The sequence below is a fragment of the Copidosoma floridanum genome, unplaced genomic scaffold, assembly GCF_036245765.1.
Source record: "Copidosoma floridanum isolate Cflo_tuat_1 unplaced genomic scaffold, Cflo_Japanese_pri ptg000020l, whole genome shotgun sequence".
NCBI classification, from domain to species: Eukaryota; Metazoa; Arthropoda; class Insecta; order Hymenoptera; family Encyrtidae; genus Copidosoma; species Copidosoma floridanum.
This window is the reverse complement of record NW_028321897.1, coordinates 12,957,730-12,980,674: the sequence shown is the minus strand read 5'-3', so window position 1 is coordinate 12,980,674 and position 22,945 is coordinate 12,957,730. Positions and strand designations below refer to the sequence as shown.

The 22,945-nt window shown below is 33.2% G+C and overlaps 1 protein-coding gene across 1 annotated transcript in view; it reads left to right on the top strand.

Moving 5' to 3' along the window:
• Nos (Nitric oxide synthase) overlaps positions 1-22,945 on the top strand; it is a 2,633,257-nt gene that overhangs the window by 267,813 nt on the left and 2,342,499 nt on the right. Inside the window, exon 3 of the mRNA XM_089593752.1 lies at positions 7,955-8,117. Coding sequence (XP_089449878.1) covers positions 7,955-8,117 — 163 coding nt within the window. The remainder of the gene's footprint in view (positions 1-7,954; positions 8,118-22,945) is intronic.

Genomic DNA, 22,945 nt, shown 5'->3' with positions numbered 1-22,945 from the left:
TGCTATGTTAAAAGTATATAAAAATATTGAACAACAGTTAATATTACTTGGTTTTGTGTTGTTAAAGAACGAGTACAAGACAGTGTAATACTATGAATGTCATACAACATATGTGCTGCACAAAAAAAAAAAAACTTTACCGTTTTCATACTTCGATTTGAGAACTTTCCAAAGCTGCGTGTTTATTAGGAAAAATACAATTTTTTGCCAGTGTGTATTGAGGTTCAGTAATTTCTTACAAATTATAAACTTAACACATCAAACTAACCTAACATTTAAGTTTGTTAAAAGCTATTTTTGAGGAAAGTCAGGTTATTTCTGATTCTTATTCATTCTTTAGGTTTGCTAAGCTACAGCTTAATAAATAAAACTTAAGTATTTCACGTATAATATTATAAATTTAATATTTGTCAATAAGGATGCGGCTTAGGTCACCTAGTTATAGGCACTTGTATGATTATTTAAGAACTTATGAATTGATGAAGGGGCTTATAATTGCTATGTGCGATTTGGTAATTGGCACTTGTATTGTTTTCTTATGATTTCTCAGTTATCTCAATAATTACTGCGCACCTTGGATCACCTAGCATTTAGCACTCAGTTGGACAAATTAATAATGTAGTGTTTTATAAAGTATCTAATAAGCGCCCTTGGTCTCCTAGTAATAGGAACTTGTGTTATTAATTAATGTTTTAAAAGTTAATGAAGTGGCCATTGAGTGCCTCGTAATAAATGTTTGTGCAAAATGTTTTTGACTTATTAACCTGTTAAGTAGCCAGTAGTTGCCCTTACTCATCTGGTAAATAGCACTTCAATTATTTTACTCCATTGCGCGGAAACAAAAAAATACGATTTAATTTTATGGTTTCCAGTGAACAAAAAATTGGTCATTCCCCTTCAGGATTTTTCGAGAAAAACAGGAAAAATAGTTGTGTCCAAATTAACCGTCTGCTTCGTTTGTTTACCTAACAATTTATGAAAAAACACCTATTTTTTGTTTACGTTTTGGCTTGTATCTCTGCTTCTAGTGCTCTTAGAAAACATTTTTTAAATACCAATGTTTATGTCATCAAATTTACTATGAAAGAGATATTTTTGCAAGTACATTAATAATTGTGTATAGCACGTTAAAGGCGGGAAAGTGAAAAAAAAATTTTTATACCGAAAAACTTTCAAATAACATAAAAAAAACAATTTTGTTAATTTAAGTGTAACCATTATAAAATATAGATATTTAGTTATCTAACAAAAAACTATTCGTGAAATTGCTGAATGATTATTGGTTTTTTGGTGATTAGTTTTTAGAAGTAAGACTATTAATAGTTATTACAAAACTTTGCTGATAGTTTAACGACATTTTGTTTTGTTGGAAACGTTGTATTTGATATAATTAGTGATGAGAAAAAAAATTTTATTTTTGTCAATTTTGATGTTTTTTCACGAAAAATTGTATCTTGAAACTTAAAAAATTGCAAATATCTCAATTAATTTTGCATATTTTTATTTGCGACAAACGGCATTGTATTTGTCATCAAAAATTACTTATTTAAATAAAATGCTTTTGCTTACTCTGAAACTAAGATATAAGAAATTGACGTTTTTTGCGATAACGGACTGACTTTTAGGTTTTCTTATTGTGAAAAAATTTTTGTACCATCTTTATGTACATCTGCTTCATACTGCTGGATCACTTTATTAATTTTAATGAAAGGGAAGGTAAAAATAAGTTAATAATTTCAGATTGTAATAACCGGCAGCAGCTCAGCGCTCCCATCTCTCTCCCTCTCTTGTGTCTAGGTGACCGACCGGTTGCAGTGCGCATGGGGAACAACATGGGCTGCAGCTGGTGTTTGGATTTAAATTAGTTGTTGTACATAATTAAACAGTAAAAAATATAGTGTATTTTACTATAACACTAGCTAATGCAGTATTTCATTGCATTGTATACTTGTATACTTAAAATGAAATTTTTTGTTAACATACTATACTTACACTATACAGAAAAAAATTGATACACTAAAACTTAAGATTTATATTTTTGTAATGCAATGATACTTTGAAAAAGACTTGTGAAGTTTTTTTTCGTTGGTTTTTATCAACGAAATACCGGACAGAATATATGAAGAAACTTATTCCGATACAGCTCAAGAGTTTGTGGACGATGACGACTGTATGTATGCAATGATAGATGGTGCGACAGATAGTAAAATAGATTGTAAAACTGTTTAGTTGTGTGCAACAACTAATTAAAACTTGAACGCCAGCCACAGCCAGCGTTGTTTTCCATGCGCACTACAACCGGTCGGTCACATAGTCACAAGAGAAGGGGAGGGATGGAAGCGCTGAGGTGCCACCAGTTGTTACAATGCAACATTCTTCATTTTTTTTAAGCTTTGCTTTCATGAAAATTAATAAACTGCTTCGGAAATATAATGCAGATGTACATGAAGATGATACAAAAATTTTTTTTAATAAAAAACCTGAATGTTAGTCCGTTATTGCAAAAAAAGTTTATTTCTTACATCTCAGCTTCAAAGTAAGCTGGAGTATTTTTTTTTTTAATTTGTATTTCTACATAACAAATAATATGTTATTTGTAGCAAATAACAATATGCGAAATTGACTGAGATTTCGCAACTGTTTAAGTAACAAAATACATTTTTTTGCTAAAAAACTTCAAGATTCACAAAAATCATGTTTTTCTTTTTTTGTTATTATGAATTATAATAAACAACATTTTTAAGAAGATAAAATGACAATAAACCATTAATAATGTTTGCAGTAATAATTTTAAGTCTTACTCTATAAAAATTATTAACAAAACTTATAGTTATTCTGCAATTTGATAAATAGCTTTTTGTTGTACAACTTTATATTTATATTGTCTCATGGATAGATTTAAGTTGACAAAATAGTGTTTTTTCTACGTCCATCGAAAGTTTTGCAGTATAAAAAATTTTTTTCGCACTTTTTCACCCTTACCATATTATACGCATCCATTCGAAGGTTAAAAAATGCATTTCACGTTAACCACCCTCCGCTTCGCCTCGGGCCCTTATTTACGTGAAGTCTCAGACATTCTTAATTTCACTCATTAGGTGCGTAATCTTTTAAACATATGAAATAAAGTCGCTAGAAAGTTAATAATAAGAGCAATCAATAAGCTTAAAGTTTAGAAAAAAAAAAACAGCTTTTCACGTTAGTTCAGCAGAATCCGCTAGCTGGCATCAATAGAATTGAATAAGACCTGGTTATAATACGCTGGAGCGTCTCAAAAACCTTGACAGTCTTCTACCTGCAGCACATTGGACTGCATCAAGAATGAAGTTGACAGCCATGCAACTGGGTACATTCTGACTACGCATGACGCTCTTCTCCAATGGGCAAGTGACCTAGGTCTACTTCCACTCTGAACTCCCAGAATTGATGAGTGCCACAAATAAAAAAATTTAATAACCCATAACGTTTCCAGCCTAATACCAGGGGACGTATTTAGCCAGAGCAGAACCTACTCCAACTAATCAGAGTAATGTGGCCGTTCCACCATCCAGCCTGGTGTCATCAGAAAATTTTTTACTACAAATGCAAGTCAGAGAAGATAGCCCTGAGAAGCCACAACGGCTTCATTCTCAGTGGTCATCCCAACGGCATACCCATGAAGTAGGATTCTCTAGGCCTACTTTCCCGACTATCGATGAGCAGTTTGTTATCCGGAGCGATCCGAAGATGAGATATTCTTTGGTCAGCGGCGTACCTTCCTCCATAACGGTCTCCATTCACAGAGATTTCAAGAGTAACAGTCAAGCTACCTGCAGCCAGCTCTTTATTAACAGAAATAATAACGATAGCTTAAAGTTTTACCACTGGCTCTTTTCAGGGCCATTTTAAGGATTGATGTTTCCTCCTTAAACATCAATTTCATCGGTTTTTTTAAGGGCGACATTAGTGTGAACTACTTTGCCAACAAATACATTTTCAGTACCATTTTCAGAAATGGCAACTATTAAATTCGACTTTTATTCAACTATTCCCGTTTTCTACGGTATACCAGAAGATGTAGGGTAAGATCTCTACAACAAGCTTTAAAGCTTAGAACTATGTTATTTTTCTTTCAATTAGTCTGGGGCTTTAATAACAGGCTAGAGAAGATCACCTGGAGGTATCCAGGCAGTCTTGTTTGCTGTAAACTTCAGTAAAAAAAGAGTTTACTTAAGAAGCTCACTAGTCCCTTTTAGAGCCATAAGACGTCAAATTACCTTGCCAATAAATGTATTAAAATTTAATAAAGTTGAAAAAAACAGCTTTCAGTGCTTGCAAAAGTCGCAAGAGGGCAAATTAAAAGACGTTATGTGCATTTAATGAAAACAATTTAGGGCGTGAAGAACCTGATGCAGAACATTCATCAAGATTACAACAGCAGCGTCCAATTTGACAATTATAAAATCCATTGCATGAGAGATCAGATTTTCAATGAGTACGCCCACAGTAATCTCTTGAGCCTACAAGGTTTTAAAATAAGTAGAATACGTATTTGTATTTTTTTGGCGATAAAAATGTAGAGATGAATATGAATCTCCAGGACTTTATTGCTCTGATATTAAAGTTTTGAGATGAAAAAAAAAAAAGTTTTTTAACATTTATATTTTTGGAAGACTTGAGTATTAAGAGCTTTATAACATACGACTTCCCTTTCTTTGAGTATGACCCCGGTTAATTGGTGGTGGTAACAATCGGCTTAGAATATTATCTGTACCGAGGAAACTCTAAGATTAGGAACCAACACACAAACAATGTTAGTGTTCATATGTCGGAGGGTGGGTTCATTGCCCTGTGTTAAAGAGCGAAGTGGCTCAGATTTCCGATTATATACAATATTTAAAAATAATTATTTTTGAGTTTCAAAATTTATCTGTTAAATAGTCATTTGATTCCTGCACAATATACAGCAATTGTTTTTTGTTTATTACTTAATCGAATTCTCATTGTTCCCTAAATATTCCCTTAATTTAATTCATTTAATGTTTTTTTTAACTAATTCAATATCTTTCTAAATCTAATATCTTTTTTTATTACTCCTGCCCTTTTTTGGGTACAGACAATATTCTCAGTTCATATAAACAATTTCATAAATATCTTAATAGCTATTAGTCTAGTTTTTATCTTAAACTATAAAAAAGGAACTCTCAATCATACATGGAGGGGAAAGTTTGCTTAAATAAGTACAATTGATTTATTTTTAATTATCTTATATTTATTTAATCATATGATTCTAAGGAAATTGAATCTTCAATTTCTACATGTATTAATTATATTTGAGTATTCACGATTATTCACGTTAACAATGAAAAAAGAAAATCTATAATATACTCGAAAATTTAGAATTCACTTAAAATTTATCCGCTTTTTTTTAATAGAAAATTTTACATAAACAACCATTTGAATTTTCCCTCCTCAATATCTCCACTTAGACACGTTAGGTTAGATTAGCACGAATTTTTAGTACGACCACGGAAGGTTAATGTTAGGTAACTACCTATCCTACCAAGTCACGTAGGGTTAGGTCGTTCTCAGGGCCCTTGGGTGTCTTGAGCACTGCTCAAGTTGTCAACCCAGGAACTTCGCCTAAGAACGTGATCGCTTACCCTAGTGCCTTAACTACTTGGGGATGCGTCGTCTCCACGCTTAAAGCGGTCGAGCACCAAAAGTCCAAGTAGGGACCGGTTAGTGGGAGGGTTACCTATAGGTGGTGTGCAAACTTACTTTTCAGCTCTTGGCCTTCGTTCTCAGTCTCCTTCTCTCACCTTGTGCTCGACGTGGTAATGTACCGGTGTACGAGAGAGTTCCAGGTCTGGGTGACCACGGATTACTACGTCCAAGGTTCGCTGGAAGAGAACTCCTTGTTATATTGCGCGCTGGTGCCTTTTATGCTAACGTTGTTTCCTTTCGAGTGGCAGGTTTTCCCTCCTTTGGGTGAAGGCGCTCTAGTGTTTTCTTAACGTACTAGACGCACATTCCCTGCGCGCGGCGTTGACATTTGAATTTTCATGTTTCAAATAGTAATGAAATATATGTATAAGAGCGCGCGGTGGCTCAGTCAGCTAGGTCGTGGATTGGCACGCGGGAGACCCTGGTTCGATTCCCGGCCAGTGTGACATTTTCGGGCAAGTACCTCTGTGATTTCTTACATGTGTTTTTTAACCACGCAATGCTCCTCGAGGAGGGCTTAGGCGACCTTCTCGCAGAAAAATTGCCTAATTCCCCCTACCCCCCTCCCAGTAATGGGAGGCCTCCCATTCCTCAACCCTTCCTTCTCCAAATTGCTAAGTGCCCTGCGTTGTTCCCTTATCAAAGGAGCCGGACGTAAAGCACTTTAGTATAAAAAAAATATATATATATGTATAAAAAGAATGTGTACTGTTTAATTGTCTATTAGACGGATTTCTTATTTCAAGGAAATATAATAAATAGAAGAATATAAATATAAATGTAAAGCATGTATTATAAATTGTAGGTAATAGAAGTGCCCCCTTGCAATCAAAAGCCCTTTTTGTAGATTATTCGGGAGAAGCTGCCAATCAATGACCCTGTACGGCCGACGATTATTTTATGGCATCAAGAATGCACTGAACTTTTCAGCGTAATTATATTTTTTTTACTTTTTACAGCTTAATATTCAACCACATAAACTGCATGAATTTCCAACAATTACGTTTTGAAAAGAAGATTTTTGTTTTAAAAAGTTTCAGGAATAGATGTAAAACTTTTAACAGTAAACATTATACATTACATGTGAACGCACTACGGGGTTCCACTTAGTAAGTCTTGGGTGTAGCTAAGACGGAAGGCCGCTTGTATACTATACAATGCAGTTGCAGAAGTAATTATTTCATAGAAAATTTGATGACAAAGATATTGATGTTAGAAAAATTTTGCTAAGAGCAATAGAAGTGAAGATACAAACAAAAATTTAAACAAAAAATCGGTTTTTTTCATTAAGTGTTAAATAAACGAATGAAGCCAACACTTGATTTTAACAAATCTATTTTTCTCGTATTTCTTAAAAAAGTCTAAGGGTAAAGACTAATTTTTTCTCTACTGGAAAACATAAGATTAAATAACTCTTCAGGCCATGGACTATTTATCAAGTAAGTAGAGTGGCCAGTCAACGCCCTAGGTTGTTTGGTGATCGGCACTAAAGGTACAATTTTCTTGTTCTTAATTTATTAAGTAGTCAATAAGCACCCCTGGGTTACCTGGTGAAAGGCACTTGTCTTCTTAATTACAATAGAAACCAAAGCTTGGTTACTTTTCTTTTCAGTCAGTTTAGAATCTAATATGGAAAATACCGTTTATATACTAGGGCAACATGAAGTATGCATTATTCAGTTTATAAAAATCAAAATCTTAGAATAAGAACATTATACAAGCATACTTTACACCCCATAATTTCTTGAGCCTCACATCATCCCAGTGTAAAATCTGTTTTTTTTTGCTTTAATTTTACGTATTCTCAGTGTTAATATAGTGCATTATTCCTGTGCAGTTTTTTTTTTTAAGTTCTGCTTTGCCTCGTCCTAGTCTTCTCTGTTATGTCACTATATAAAGAGAGTAAGATACATGCAAGTAATTAAATTCATTGACATTTTCCCGTTTAGAGCGAGGTTAGTAAGGCAACTGAATTTTTTTAGCTTCAACCACAATTCGTAGAAAAATTAACCTACGTAGTAATTAAAAAAAAGTACCACCCTGATTCAGACCCGTAGTTTTAACTAAAAAAGTTCCGTTGCCCAAGCAATCTCGTGCTAGATAAAATAATGCCGATTAACTTAGTTACTCGCATTAGTACTTACCCATCGATGAAATAAGGTTTATTTCTAATGTTCTTATATACACGAGTAAAATATATTAAAAATAGTTTTAAAAAAGTTCAATTATCTTTCTTGCGTTTGAACAGAATTGACAGTGAACCCCATAAACTACGATGGGATTGTGTAAAAAATGAGATCTTAGCAACAGGATCGTATCAATTAACAGAAACTGAACTTATATTTGGAGCGAAACTTGCATGGAGAAATGCCTCCCGTTGTATTGGAAGAATACAGTGGTCTAAGTTACAGGTAGGAACATTTTCCGTTATTTTTTAAAACATACTCTTAATTATTTAGCTAAATAAGTAACAACAAACGCATGTGGTTTATTGCAAAAAATTTTCTGGTTCTTTGCAAAAAATTTTAATAAATGTCAAGTGCCTAATATGCTAAGTAGGTATATTATCGCAAAACATTCTGCTAGCCAACGGTGCCACTAAGTTTTAAAAATGTAATTACGTTTAAATTATTAAATTAAGGTCCTTGACCATTATTTTGAGTTAAAGAGGCTGTTTATGTCTTGTTTCTATAGTATTATTTAAAATAATAACTTGCTGGAAATTATCAAACTTTCTAACAAATAATCAAGAGACTTTCTGAAAAGCTGCCATGAACATTCTAAAAACTATCTTGTACAGGAAGAAAGAGTGTGGTTAAAAGTTATAATTATCCAAAGACAAACTTCAGATCTAGTAGTGGTTGCAGACAAACTTGTAGATAGAATAAATTTTTTATGAATAAGGTATAAGGACCGATGGCTTTAACAAAAGAATTTTACAAGGCTTTTACTTATTTGCTACTGATCTAGACAATTTTAACTGCATACTACTACGATATGTACTTATTCTACTTATTAGATGAGACAAGTTGACGACACTATTAAATTAAATAACAGTTACAATAGGTTAAATTTAAAAAAAAATGTCACGATCAAATCCAAACGAAAAAGTCTTATTAGATTATTAAAAATAGTACTTAAATAGCTATTGTTAAAAGAAGCAGTTAAATACAAATATAAAAAAAGGACAAGAGGTCAGTCTTGAGTTGAAAATAAGTTATTAAATGTAAAAAAAAAAGAAAAAATTGGTTGTTAAGTCACAAATTTATAGCGAGTATCTTATTTTTTAAAGCAGGTTAAATCTATTTCATAGGAATCTGAGCAAATGAAGAGACTATAGTGCACACTTATATTGCTTCACCTTTTTAAAAGATGTAAAATGAGACTTAAAACTTTATCCGAAATGTGTAACATGTATAATACTCTATACTAGAATATAATCTAATTTCATTAATGGATGGGTACAATATGAGTAATATGAATAATCGACATTTTTCTTTTAATACAAGTTTGCTAAGGCAACTAATTTTTTTGTTATATTAAAATAAATTAAATAATTTTCTATCATGCTTGGCCATCAATAAAATAAAATTTAATTTTGTGTGGTGTTTCTCATACAAGCAGACGTGGACTAAAAAGTTACTAAAAAGATGAAATGTAGCAAAAAAGAAGAGAGAGTTGTTGAGACCTTAATGGTGTATGGGTAACACGCATTCCTGGAAATAAAGAGGTGTTGGTATGAGACTTGGTCACGGTGGTACTCTTTTCACTGCTAAGTATGTTAATTTTTCTACAAATAAGTGGTTTGAACTGAAAAATTAGTTGCCAAGACCAACTCGTATTAAACAAGAAATGCCAATAACTTTAATTATGAAATATTTACTTATTAGTACTGCAATAGAACTTAAACTATTCTGACATAGTATACTTCCTGTCACTTGGAGACAACTTTTTATTTTTCATGTCTATCTCATTATTGCCTACAGGATTCAACTAAAACAAGATAATAATTTTAACATACTTATCTTTCTCTAATATGCTCTTAAAATAATTTATACTAAGAAACTGCCTTAAAGTAATGTTTTATTGTTGTGGTTTCTCTTATTCAGTCTTTAACTCTTTAGTATTTACAATGATAAATTGTAGCCAATTTCGTTTTATTTGTTATCCTCATATGGATTAATTTTTTCAACCGTTATCACTGTCAGATTAACAAAAATTTCAGTAAGTCAAATAATAATCAGTACATACCATTATTATAAATGTCAGATCAGATGCCATATGCCGTTTAGAGTTAAGTCAATATATTCACAGTATGTCATACATTATCGGTTTCTGAAGTCACGTTTACTGCACGTGACAAGCGTCTAGGTGATAATTTGATTCATGATAAACCTTAGTCTTAACAAAAAAGTTTTTTTATCTTGAACGTTGTCAACTGTTAGATAATAAATAATAAAGCAGTGACATTACCCATATAGAGATTTGGAGTAAAAAACAAGAGTACAGTAGTAATAAATTTTGTGTGGTAAGCGAAAAAACTCAGTAACACACTTAAAACAGACAACAGTATTGTTAAACTAAATAAGGATTACTTATTTGACCTTTAGAACCCATTATGACCCCTGCATACCACATGGTTTTGAAATTTACCGCCGAACGACGTTAGCATTACTTCACGGTAAAGCCATCAGAGATGTTATAATATTTTGCTGCATAATGACTAAGCTTGCAAATAGGTGCAAAAAGTAATCGTTGTTCACTTCTCTAAAAAGAACTCCATGTCTTTAATAACTAGGTATCATCATCTTTAGAAGTGCCACTATATGTTAGATTTTTTTCTAGCTAATAAGTAGGAGTAATCATCCCAGTAAATGTTCTAGTAATCCTATACTCATTTTAAAAGAATAGTAGACCTTACTATCATCCTACTTAGTTATTTTTTTAAATCTTTTGTAGTGCTTGTTTACAGATTAAGTCGGTTCTACAACAGTTTTTCGTGTTTTTCATTTAGTGTCTTGCAATGAAAAAATCGTGCTGTACTTCAACAACCTTTTTACAACGTTAATTGCTGCCACATCTAAAGTAAATATTTAATTTATCTTCTTTTATACGTTTTTCTAACTTACGTCAATATTAAAGGCAATAAAAGCATGTTGTTTTTGTTAACCTTCTTCTCACCCAGATAGGGACAGAATTAACTTTAAATATACGGACCATCGTTACTTGCTTTGTGGCTAGTAGTTATAATAGGGCTTTGGTTAAGCAAATCCGTCCCTGGACATTAGCTCGGAAAAGTCAGTGAAAGAATGTGTGAGCTGGTCAATGACTCACAGTCACGTTAACAATGGTCAAAGTTTAACGAGTAGTGTACAAACACAGACCATTAAGTAATCTCGTACGACCGCGCTCTGCTTCTCTAAAAGGTGGGATTACCAAGATACCCAGCAGTGCATATTCTCGCGACTAAGGCAGCATCCTGCTTCAAGATCCACTAATCTTAAATCTTCACCGAATACGAAGAAATTCGTAACTCGATTAAAATTTGTCGTACTGTTTTTTAACTCTAATACATTGTATTCATAAACAAGTAAACGTGCTTATAAAGTACGAGTTGTACAATATTTTTTTTAGAACGAAGTTCTTTATGTCGCGTTACTCGGGGGGCTGGAATTTTAAAACCGACAGATTTTTTTTTCTTGGAAACGAAAGTGGTTTCACCCGAAGTCTCTTCCTTTTAAGTTTCCCCTTTACCCCGTCCACCTTACCAACTGTTATCTATACACTTTCACTCTCCTCACTATATATGTATATCTGCCAACCGTGCCGTGTTACTCTTCTCCACACCTTTATCCACCATTTCCCCTCACACTCCCAAGCAATTATAATTTTCCCACAATAATTTTTATTTGACTTTGAATTTTTTCTTTTACAATTCAAAAAAAAAAAAAAAAAAAAAAAAAAACATTTTCCAATAAAGAGATTTGAACCCTCGACCTTCTGCATATGAGTCCAGTTCCTTACCCACTCTGCTACGAGCGCTGCCGATTAAGACAACTTGGTTTCTTGTACTTATCGTCTGGTTTGTAACTGCAATATTCCATTTTTATATGCATTCACTGATACTACATTTAATTCATGATGAGTTATGTATTTGTTTTCTAAAAAAAAAAAAAAAAAAAAAAAAAAGAAAAAAAAAAAAAATTCATTAGCATCAATATCGTTATGTCGATTAATCATAATAAGGCACGTTATTACGCATTAAATATTTGTATTTAATGCATTTGATACCAACCGATTTTTATTAAGCCTGAGGTTTTTTTGGCATTACAGTAATGCTAATAATTACTGTTATAAATAAATTATTTTATAAATAAATAAATTATTAAAATAAAGGAAATACAAAAGAATGAAAAAAAAAAGTAATTAAATTAAAAATGAGAAAAAAAGAATGATATATGAAAAAAAGAAAAGGGAATGAAAAAAAAAAAAATTAATATGAAAATTAAAAAGAAATTAAATAAAGGATATACAAAAAAATAAAAAAAATGTAATTCAATGAAATATAAAAAAGAAAAAAACAAGAAATAAAAAAAAAATAAAACAAGAAATAAAGAAAGAAAAAAAAAGAAATGTAATAAAATAAAATATGGAAAAAAAAAGAAATATAAAAAAATAAAACAAGAAAGAAAGAAGAAAAAAATAAATAAAGAATGAAAAAAAAAAACAACAAACCAGGGGGGATCAATAGGTCATGGAACCCACGGTAAGAATGAAGTTCTTTAAACATGAGATGAGTATAGACACAATTTCTCAGGTAACAAGGGGGTCGCCAGATCTTTAGGAAGAACGAAGCTCTGTAAACGTTAGTACTGCATTCAAATTGTTTACTTAAATAAAAACTTGAAAAAAGAATTAAAAAAAAAAAGTAAAAAAACATTTTACTACTTACGATGGTTGAACTTCGTAAGAACTGTATTTATGCACGACGTTCTCACGAAGTTCAACTATCGTGAGTAGTAAAATATTTTTTTTTTTTTTTTTCTTTTATTCGTTTTTCAAGTTTTTGTTTTAGTAAGCAATTTGAATGCAGTACTAACGTTTACAGAGCTTCGTTCTTCCTGTGGGTCTGGCGACCCCCTTGTTACCTGAGAAATTGTGTCTATACTCATCTCATGTTTAAAGAACTTCGTTCTTACCGTGGGTCCCATGACCCATTTATCACCCCTGGTTTGTTGTTTTTTTTTTCATTTTTTATTTATTTATTTTTTCCTTATTTCTTGTTTTATTTTTTTATATTTCTTGTTTTTTTTTTTTCTCAAAACAAGGTTCTGAAGATGACATGTACATGTCTACTTAAGCAGACGTGACCGATTGCTGCTTGTACCTGTCATATGCGAAATATTATCGTTGAGCGTCTTTCAAAGAATAAATTTAACTCCTTAACGTTTGTTATTGTTATTAGCATAAAGATTTATCTTAGTTAAATAGTTAAATAGTTTTAATTGTACGAAATAATAATGCTAAGCATCCTGTCTTCTGTATGAGCAGGAAAATAAAAGAAAGATAAAAAAAAAAAAAAAGAAACAGTTGAGGCGAGAAGAAATTTTATCATCAGTGGCCACAACACAAAGTCTCGAAGCTGCAGCTGGCGTAAGTATGAATTCTTTTACAATTACCATAGATAAAAAGAAGCTTACTTTTAAAACGCATGAACTTATTCCAAATACTTTTAGGATAACAGTAACGTGACTTAAACAGTCAGAAAGTCAAGCCACGTAGTTAAAATCAAAACATTGGCCTGTCAGTTACGGTGTACAAATTGTATTTTTCCTTTGTGATTGTTAAATGTAGAGGACGAGAAAAGAATTTGCAGGTATGATCCATACTGATATTAAAGATACGCATGTTAATACAAATTTATTAGCTATAGATGTGACAGGTCGTGCTCCAGCAACAACAAAAAAGTGCAAAAGAGTAGTTGGTCGCGCATTCAAACCATTCGATAAAAAAAACAACTTTTTTTAGAGGACGATGTGTAAGATTAACGATGTGTACAGAATATAAAGTTTATAACTACTCAGCAGTTTGTGGTTTGAATAACTACTTCTTTTGTTCACAAATTTTCAAGGTATTTTCTGATTAATCATTTTACAAGATGATTTTTCTACCATTTTTGTTTCATTGCTTTTTAAGTAACTTTTTATTTTTATTATTACAAATGCAAGTAATAGTTTCTTTTATATTTAAAGTATGGGAGAAATCCATGTACGCAACAATTTGTACAAAAACGATTATTATATTTAAATACATTAAAGTACTGAAAGGACGATTAATGTTATTTAAATTCTCATGTTAAACTGTTCCAATCTTTCTACTTTTTCATTTTTGTTATGCAGAGTGAATGGTAAGTCTCAAAACGATTATGATACTTGTCCTTCAGCTTTTTCGAAGGCATTATATGACACAGGGTGGCAAAAACAGGGTACAAGTCGATCTCACAATAGTTTGAGCGATAAATGAGTCATTAAACATCTAAATTGTTTTTTAAATCGATTTTTAAGTACTGTTTTACACGCATTTTTTTAATGTACTTTAAAATACTAAATAAATAATACCTAAGGTCATGTAACAGCGATCGGATTTTTTGCTGAAAAATTTATTGCTTTTAAAGAAAGGTGAAAAAATTGTTGTCTTTGCAAGAATAGACATTACAAAGAAGATCCTAATTGCAGACAAAATTATAAAGGGTCTGCAAAATCCATGGTAGCAGGCATAGAATTTCAAAGATTTACAGACAATTATTTTTTAAATCAAGACAACATTGAATTAAGGACCTTAATTAATGATTATAACAGCTAGACGATAGTTTCTGTAAGAAGAAAAAAGAAGTTTGAAGTAAAAAGACTTAAAATTAAAAAAAAAGTAAACAAGGTTATACGCGTAAATTTTAACAAAAAAGCCCAACAGCCAGGCACTATGCAGCATTAGAGTCATTCATTTTTTGTGTAAGTGCTTTGAATTGACAGAAAAATTTTTGCGGCCAATATTCTGGTTTAGTTTTTCAAAAATTAGGCCTTACAAAGAGCATGTAAAATTTCATGTAAAGACGAAAAAAAGTTTTGTGACAAGTAAAGTAATTGCGCTCAAAAACTACTACGATAAAATGTAGGAGACGAACTTTAAAAAATCAACGAACTTCTAAAAAGGCATCGTGTAATAGAAAAAAGGACATCTCTGTTAAAAGTGGTTTTGTATCTACTTATGCTGAAAGTCTTGTCCCTGCTGACACAGTTAGGAAGCAAGCAGAAATCAATTTAAGATCTTGCAAGGTACTACTCTACGATTTTTGAGATGACTAGCTCATCTCATCAAGATAATGTTGTCTATGAATGTATGTTTGTACTTATAATAGTTTATACTGCAACACACTTGGAATTAAAAACTGATTTCTTATTTTATATTTTAACTTGTATATTATACCATTCAGGCCATTAACAAAGGCAGAAACACAGATAACAGGGCTTCTTATTTTAGAAGGTGAACTGCACTTATACGAGCATTGTATGACTACTATGTCTGCCAAGATTGGTCGTCAAACAGTTCGTACAATACCTGTTGAGTTCCAAGTTTTCTATTATTTTACTTGCTCATAATAAATTCTCCAAAGTTATTTTATGGTTTAAATGGATTAAGTCCATTTATGTCATTTATGTCTTTAACCAATAAATTGTAGTTTCTCACAAAGGTCGAATAACTTAGTACTTATCATATTTCTACGAAAATGTTAGCCGTACATACAATTGAGCAGTTGCGTTTGAGGATTTTCAGACTCGTTGTGGATCTTAAATGTCCTCTGCATGACAGAAAAAGTCAGAAAGGAAATTCTCTCTTTGAGCTTTGTTACGAGTTTTTGTACTAGGGTACAAACAGCAAGCACTGCATATAGCAGTCAAAGATGTTTAGGCTCCAAAAAAACTTCTTCAAGTTGTTCATGAGACAGAAACTGAGCATTTTGCAAAAAGCATGTGTCAAATTAGCAGAGAAAGACAATTAGAAATCACAAAGGATCGTAATAAGTTTTCTTTCATCAGGTATCTTGAAAGGTCATTATCAAGAACAATAAGCAAACTGGCAAAGGTGGGAATAGCTTAATACATAATTGTTAGAAATACATGTACACACGCGTATTACTTGCGGCGTTATCGCTAGCTCTTTTTGTATGTGTGTGCGTATACGCGACGGTGGCGCATCCACCGAGTAAGTGATCTGGTGGGAAGAGAGTTGCCTGACTACCGGCTGCTGGGGCCCTGCACGAGTCAACCTGCTTGTAAATTCACTGAGCACGCACTTATACTTTTTGTATTCCTAAGCTCTTATGTCATGGAAAAATTATAAAAAACATTTTAAGCCTTTGCTTTTATTTATCATAAACCTGCAAAAACCCAAAAAGTTATGGGCTCAGGAGCGCAGTTGTCTGCGTGAATTGACTGTCCTGTGAGGACTTTTGATTTTGTGTGGTGAGCTGGAGAATGAAATTTTGTGTATCTCATTTAATCTGTGCCGTAAAGCAAACGCAAAAATGGCTGAAACCAGTGAATGCAAGATTAAGAATTTTATCGGCGAGAATTCTCATCTCTGGAAATTCCAGACAAAAGCTGCCTTAATCGCTCAAGATTTACTAGAAATAATTGACAGTTTGGAATACAAACCTGACGACACGCAATCCAAATCTGCAGCACTAAAAGCCTAGATAAGAAAGGACGCAATAGCTATGCACGCTTTATCATTATCGATAGATTATTCGCAATTTGGTTACCTTGTAACCTGTAATTCGGCCAACGATATGTGGAAAAAGCTGTCTGGCATCCACGAACAGAAAAGTGCTTCCAATCGGGTGTCTTTGAGGTCGAAGTTTCGTTATACCGAATGGCAGCTTCAGATTTTGTCGCACAGCATATCACCAACGTGGAGAATATCTCCAATCAACTCAACGACATTGGACAACCTGTCTCCAACATAATGGTCATGGTGGAGATACTCAGCACCTTTGCTTTAAAATACAACGCCTTTATCTCAGCTTGCGATAGAGTGCAAGAGACTGACCAGACTATGGACGTTTTAAGAGAGAGATTACTCCAAGAGAAAGCCAGAATGACTTAAGCCAAAGACTTAACGAGCGCAATATTCACGGTGAGCATCACGAAAAATCAGAAGACAGATGGAGGCAAATCTTCATTGCCGACGTTAACAAGAACAAGGAGGTAACCTGCACGTACTGTAAGAAAGTCGGTCGTATTACTTGAAATTGTTTTGCTTGAAAACGAGATAGAAAATCCGAAAATGAAAAAGCCAATGGTTCGTCAAAAAGTGGTGGTTTTGCTTTAAGTTCGGCTAACAATTGCGGTTTCTTTGTTTCTCAGCAAATTAATTGCCGCAACATGAACATTACGCTCTCGTCCAGCGATGCTCGATGGCTCGCCGAATCTTATGGCGAAAGCTCGTGGGTACTCCATAGCAGCACTTCGTGACATATGTCTTCTTAGCGCTAGTGGTTCGACGAATTTATGTCGAGTCACGGCGAGTTTGTTTACTTAGGTGACGAGTCAAAACTTCCAGTCGAGGGCTACGGCGTTATTCCGATTGAGCGTTTTGTAAATGGGGAATGGCTTGACGGCGCTTTAAGAGACGTAAAATACGTGTCTACGTTAAAACGAAACTCTTTTTTTCGGGCGTATGTATGACCAAAGGTCTTTGTATAATCTCTCAAGGCGATATTTCGTGTATTTACTCTAATGAAAACCAGTTAGTCGCGTAGGGCATGCGTTTGAGAAACAATCTTACAAAATTGCTTATTAAAATTAGCATTACAAACAAAGCTAATCTAGCTTTGATTGTTTCATTGAAACTATGGCATGAACGTTTTGGATACATTAATTTTGGCTCAATTAAAAAGATGCTTAAGAACGACTGCGTTGCGGGATTATCCATAAATAATATGGATCATTCATTTTGCAAAAAATGCTTAATTGGAAAGCAGTTTAAGCTGCGGCTTCCCGGAAGCGAAAAAAAAGACAATGTTAAGCCGGAAAAAATCCTACATACAGATCTTTGTGGCCCAATGCAAACTGTATCCGTTGGCGGTGCGGGATTTTTTACACTCTTTAAAGACAAATGATCAACATTTCGTGTCATTTACTTTTTCAAGCATAAGTCTGATGCCTTTGACGGATTGACAAAGTTCTTGATTTTAGCCAAAAATTGGTTTGAAACAGACGTTAAGATTATTCGTTCAGATAACCGCACATAGTATAATAATAGTGCTGTCACAAGCTTTCTCCATGTTAAGAGTATCAGGCTGTGCACGTCAGTTCCATACACACCGGAGCAGAACAGCCGTGCTTGCAAAGAGAGATGCGTACCAACGTGAAATGCGCGCACACAATGTTGCTTGAAAGAGGCTTACCAACTTGATTGTGGGTAGAGGCCGTTAACGCTGCTGTTTAAATTTTTAATCGAACGTTGGGGCCTTGTTCCAACACAGCTACGCCATTCGAAATATGGACTGGAAAGAAACCAAGCGTGTCTCACTTGGGGGTCTTTGGTTGTGTTGCCTATGTACGTATACCCAACGCTCTTCGAAAAAAGTGGGATGCAAAAGCAGACGAACTAGTGCTTGTTGATTACGGAAAAGATTCCGATAATTATCGACTTTTTAATCCTAAAACCAACCGCGTCATGGTATCGCGATTTTCGACGAATGCATTAAGCGAGAGTAACAAAGCGCCGATTTTAATTAATTTGAAGCCAGAGGCAGCCCGCAAAGACTTGCAACTGGAGATTGAGCAGATTAATACCAAAAATCAGTTGTTATGCAATCGTGGAGAAAACGAAACAATCGCGAGTGATCTCAACGAACAAGACCCGAACTTAGCTCATGTCGAAGAAGAAGTTCTTAACACCATGAGATACAACCTACGTGATCAAAATAATTTACGTGCTTCTGATCATCTTGATTCAAACTGAACACTTTACCATCCATCACGCACTTTTAAAGAAGCTCTTGAAAGAGATGAGGCGAACCTGGGGCAACAAGATATTGATAAAGAGCTCGAAGCCAATGTTAAAGACAATACGTGGGACTTGCTTGAGCTGCCAGATTCTCTCAAGCCTATCTGCTTTAAATGGGTTTTTAAGATCAAGAACGCAGGCGAACAAAACATAAAATATAAAGCTCGTTTATGCGCACAAGGATGCTAACAGGAAGCAGGGACGGTTTACACAGGAATTGTTTCTCCTATTGCACGTTTTAAATCAATCCAAACTCTCCTTGCAATAGCGTCACAAGAAAAACTAAAGTCACTTCAGTTTGACGTGAGTATAGCGTACCGAATCAGTGATTTAAAAGAAACAACTTTCATAAAAATTCCTCACGGTTTAAGTGATTATGGTAAAAATCTCGCCTTAAAACTAAATAAGGCGATTTACGGTTTAAAACAATCAGGACACTGTTGGAACGAAAAATTTGATGGTATTTTAAAAGACTTAAATTTTAAGCGAAGCAGTGCAGATAAATGCGTCCATATAGGCTTTTATAATAATAGTAAAATTTACCTAGCTTTATACGTCGATGGAGTCTTATCATTCGCGCGAGACTCACAGTGCCTGAGCGATCTCGTGTCAATTTTGCAAACCATATTTAATATAACTAACAGTTTACTAAACAATTTTATTAGAATGGAAACTTTGCATACAAATGATTATATCTTTGTAAACCGAGAAAAGTATGTAAATAGCATAATATTAAAATTTAGAATAAAGGATGCACATTCAGTTAAGACGTTGATCAATGCGGGAGTCAAGCTCGTCAAACCAACGAAAGCGTGCGAGATCACTGTGCCGTACCGCGAGGCCGGGCTCTTTGTTATTGCAAGCGATAGTTTCTCGAGCTAATACTGCGTTCGTAGTTGAAGTCGTCAGTATATACCTTGATAACTACTATTAAACCCATTGAAGTGCTGTCAAGCGTATTATACGATATCCAAAAGGCTCTTCAGATCTCGGCATTTAATTTTCTCCGCAGAACGCGAGTGGAACCTTAGTCTGATATTCCAACGCAGAAAACGCGAGAGATATCGGCAGGCACCAATCTACATCGGGCTACATTCTTATATTAAGCGGTGAATGCATAAACTGGTCCTCGAAACAACGACCATGCGTGAGCCAGAGTACGACCAAGGCTGAATTTATTGCTGCGAATGCAGCGTGTAAAGAAATAGTGTGGTTACGTAAGCTATTGTCAGATTTCGGACATGGATGCGCTGGATCAATTACTTTTTTTGTAGACAATCAAAGTGTCATAAAGTTATCAAAAAATCCTGAATTTCATCGCAAGACTAAGCACATCGATGTTCACTATCAATTTATTTGCAATCAAGTGAGCAAAGGCGTAGTAAGCACTGTTTATGTTTACACAAAGGAGCAATACGATTATACATTAACAAAGGCGTTGAGAAATGAAAAACTTAAATCGTTAAATGAAAATTTAAATGTTGTAAGCGCTCTAAAAACAACCAAGTGGAAAAAATGTAAGAAATACATGTACACATGCGTATGACTTGCTGCGTTGTCGCTAGCTCTTTTTGTATGTGTGTGTGTACACGCAACGGTGGTGCATCCACCAAACGAGCGATGTGGTAGGGTCTGAGTTGCCTGACTACCGGTGCAGCCACTGGGGCCTCACACAAGTAGACCTGCTTGACTTCTCTAAGCACGCACTTATACTTCTTGTATTCCTAAGCTCTTATTTCACATAATGTTAATTATAAAAATTTTAAGTCTTCGCTTTTGTTTGTCATAAACCTGTAAAAACCCAAAAGTCATGCTCATTATTTATTCACATCACTTACTTTTATTATTTATAAGTTATAAAGAGATTCAGAACTTAATATTGATGTAATTCTTGTTATTACCTTATGTACGTTTTCAACACAGAAATAAACGTAATACACGTAATCACCGTAGTAGTAGTTGGATTATTTTAAATTGATGCGTGCAATTCAAGTATGTGTGCGCTTACGTGGCAGATATTTTACTCTCACTGATTAATACATGATTACTTTTACAATTTAATATTTAATACTGTTTTGGTTCATAGTGAATTTAGTATTTTTATGTAATGTACTAATATCTTTGAAAAAAAATTTCGTTGCATTTTTGTACCAGTCCAACAACACATTACGTCATCTACATACCGATACCAAAAGAGCAAATTTTTACTAAGACCATGTTCCATAATTTTATTTTCTGAGTCATTTATAAAAATCTCTGCTAAGAGTGGACTTATGGAATCACCCGTAAGCGTAAGGCCATCTCTAGCTAAAAATATTCGGTTTTGGAATTGAAAATAGCTTTGTTTAAAGCAGACGACAAGAATGTGTAGAATTTTTTTTTTTAAATAATTGGTTAGTAGTGGATCTACTAAGTAAATTTTTTAATAACGTCTCTTACTTCTAAAACTGGTTGACTTAAAAAGAGATTTTTTACATTAAATGAAATTAGAGTTGAATTTTCGGGCAGTTGTTGATTTTTTAAATCATCTATAAGTTGTATGGAATTGTGTATGCTGTAAGTAGAGTCAATTTAGTATTATATGTCATTAATTAAATTTACTTTTTGGATACCTTATACGATGGAGAACTGTTGAATGAGACAACTGGTCTAATAGACATATTGTTTTTGTGTAGTTTAATTAAAGAGTATAGTTTTGGTGGCTGGAGATTCATCTGGACAATCACATAGTACGGAAGATTCGATAAAATGGTTAAGTTTTTATGTGGACTAATAACGTCTTGTTAGACTGTATGTGTAGGATCTTTTTTCTGTTCTTGAAAATGACCAGAATTTGTAAATTCAAAGGTTTTCGAGACATAGTGGTGCTAATCTATAGCCATAACTGTATTCCTTTGTCCGCTCGAGATACAATAGTATTATTATCTTTTGACTTGCTTCTAATTCTAATGGCTATGTTCTGATAGTTTTCAAAATAGCAAAAGAACTCATAGCTGTCAAATGTGATACTATAATCAACAATAACAGACTCTTACCAAAAAATTTAGTCAATAATTTTAACAAAAAGAAATATTTGTTAGCTAGTTTAATAAAAGAAAATTTAAATTTTAAAATAAAAAACTTTTAGAAAATAGCCATTAGTATTAGATACAAGTTTAAAAATAACAATATTATTGTAACTCGAGCAGACAAAAGGAATATAGTTATGGTTATAGATGAGCATCACTATGTCTCGAAAACCTTTAAATTTTCAAATTCTGGTCATTTTCAAAAACATTAGACCAGTTGTCTTATTTAATAGTTCCCCATCGTATAAAGTATCCAAAATGTAAATTTAATTGATGACATATAATACTGAATTCACATCCACTTACAGCATACAAAATTTCATACAACTTATTGATGATTTAAAAAATCAACAACTACCCGAAAATTCAACTCTGATTTCATTAAATGTAAAAAATCCCTTTCTAAGTGTACCAGTATGAGAAGTAAGAGACATTATTAAAAAATTTACTTAGTAGATCCACGACTAACCAATTATTTTCAAAAAAAAATCTTACACATTCTTGTCGTCTGCTTAAAACAAAGCTATTTTTAATTCCAAAACTAATTATTTTTAGCTAGAGATGGCCTTATGCTTATGGGTGATCCCATAAGTCTACTCTTAGCAGAGGTTTTTATGAATGACTTAGAAAATTAAATTATGGAACATGGTCTTAGTAAAAATTTGCTTTTTTGGTATCGGTATGTAGATGACGTAATGTGTTGTTGGACTGGTACAAAAATGCAACAAAATTTTTTTTTAAAGATATTAGTACATTACATAAGAATACTAAATTCACTATGGAACAAGAAAACAACAATAAAATTAATTTTTTGGATTTAACAATACATAGAATTCACGATTAACTAGAGTATATTATTTTCCATAAACCTAGTAACACAGATTCCACAGTACATAAAAATTCTATTAATCCGTACTCGCATAATGTCTGCATTCAATAGTTATATTCACAGGCTTTTTTCCATACCCTTAAGCTCTGAGAACTATTCCAAAGAATTTCAAATAATAAAACAAATAGCTCACAATAATGGCTATGATTTCAATATTGTCGGCAAGTTAATTAAATAAATACAGTATAAGAAAGCTATAAACAAAGTTTTC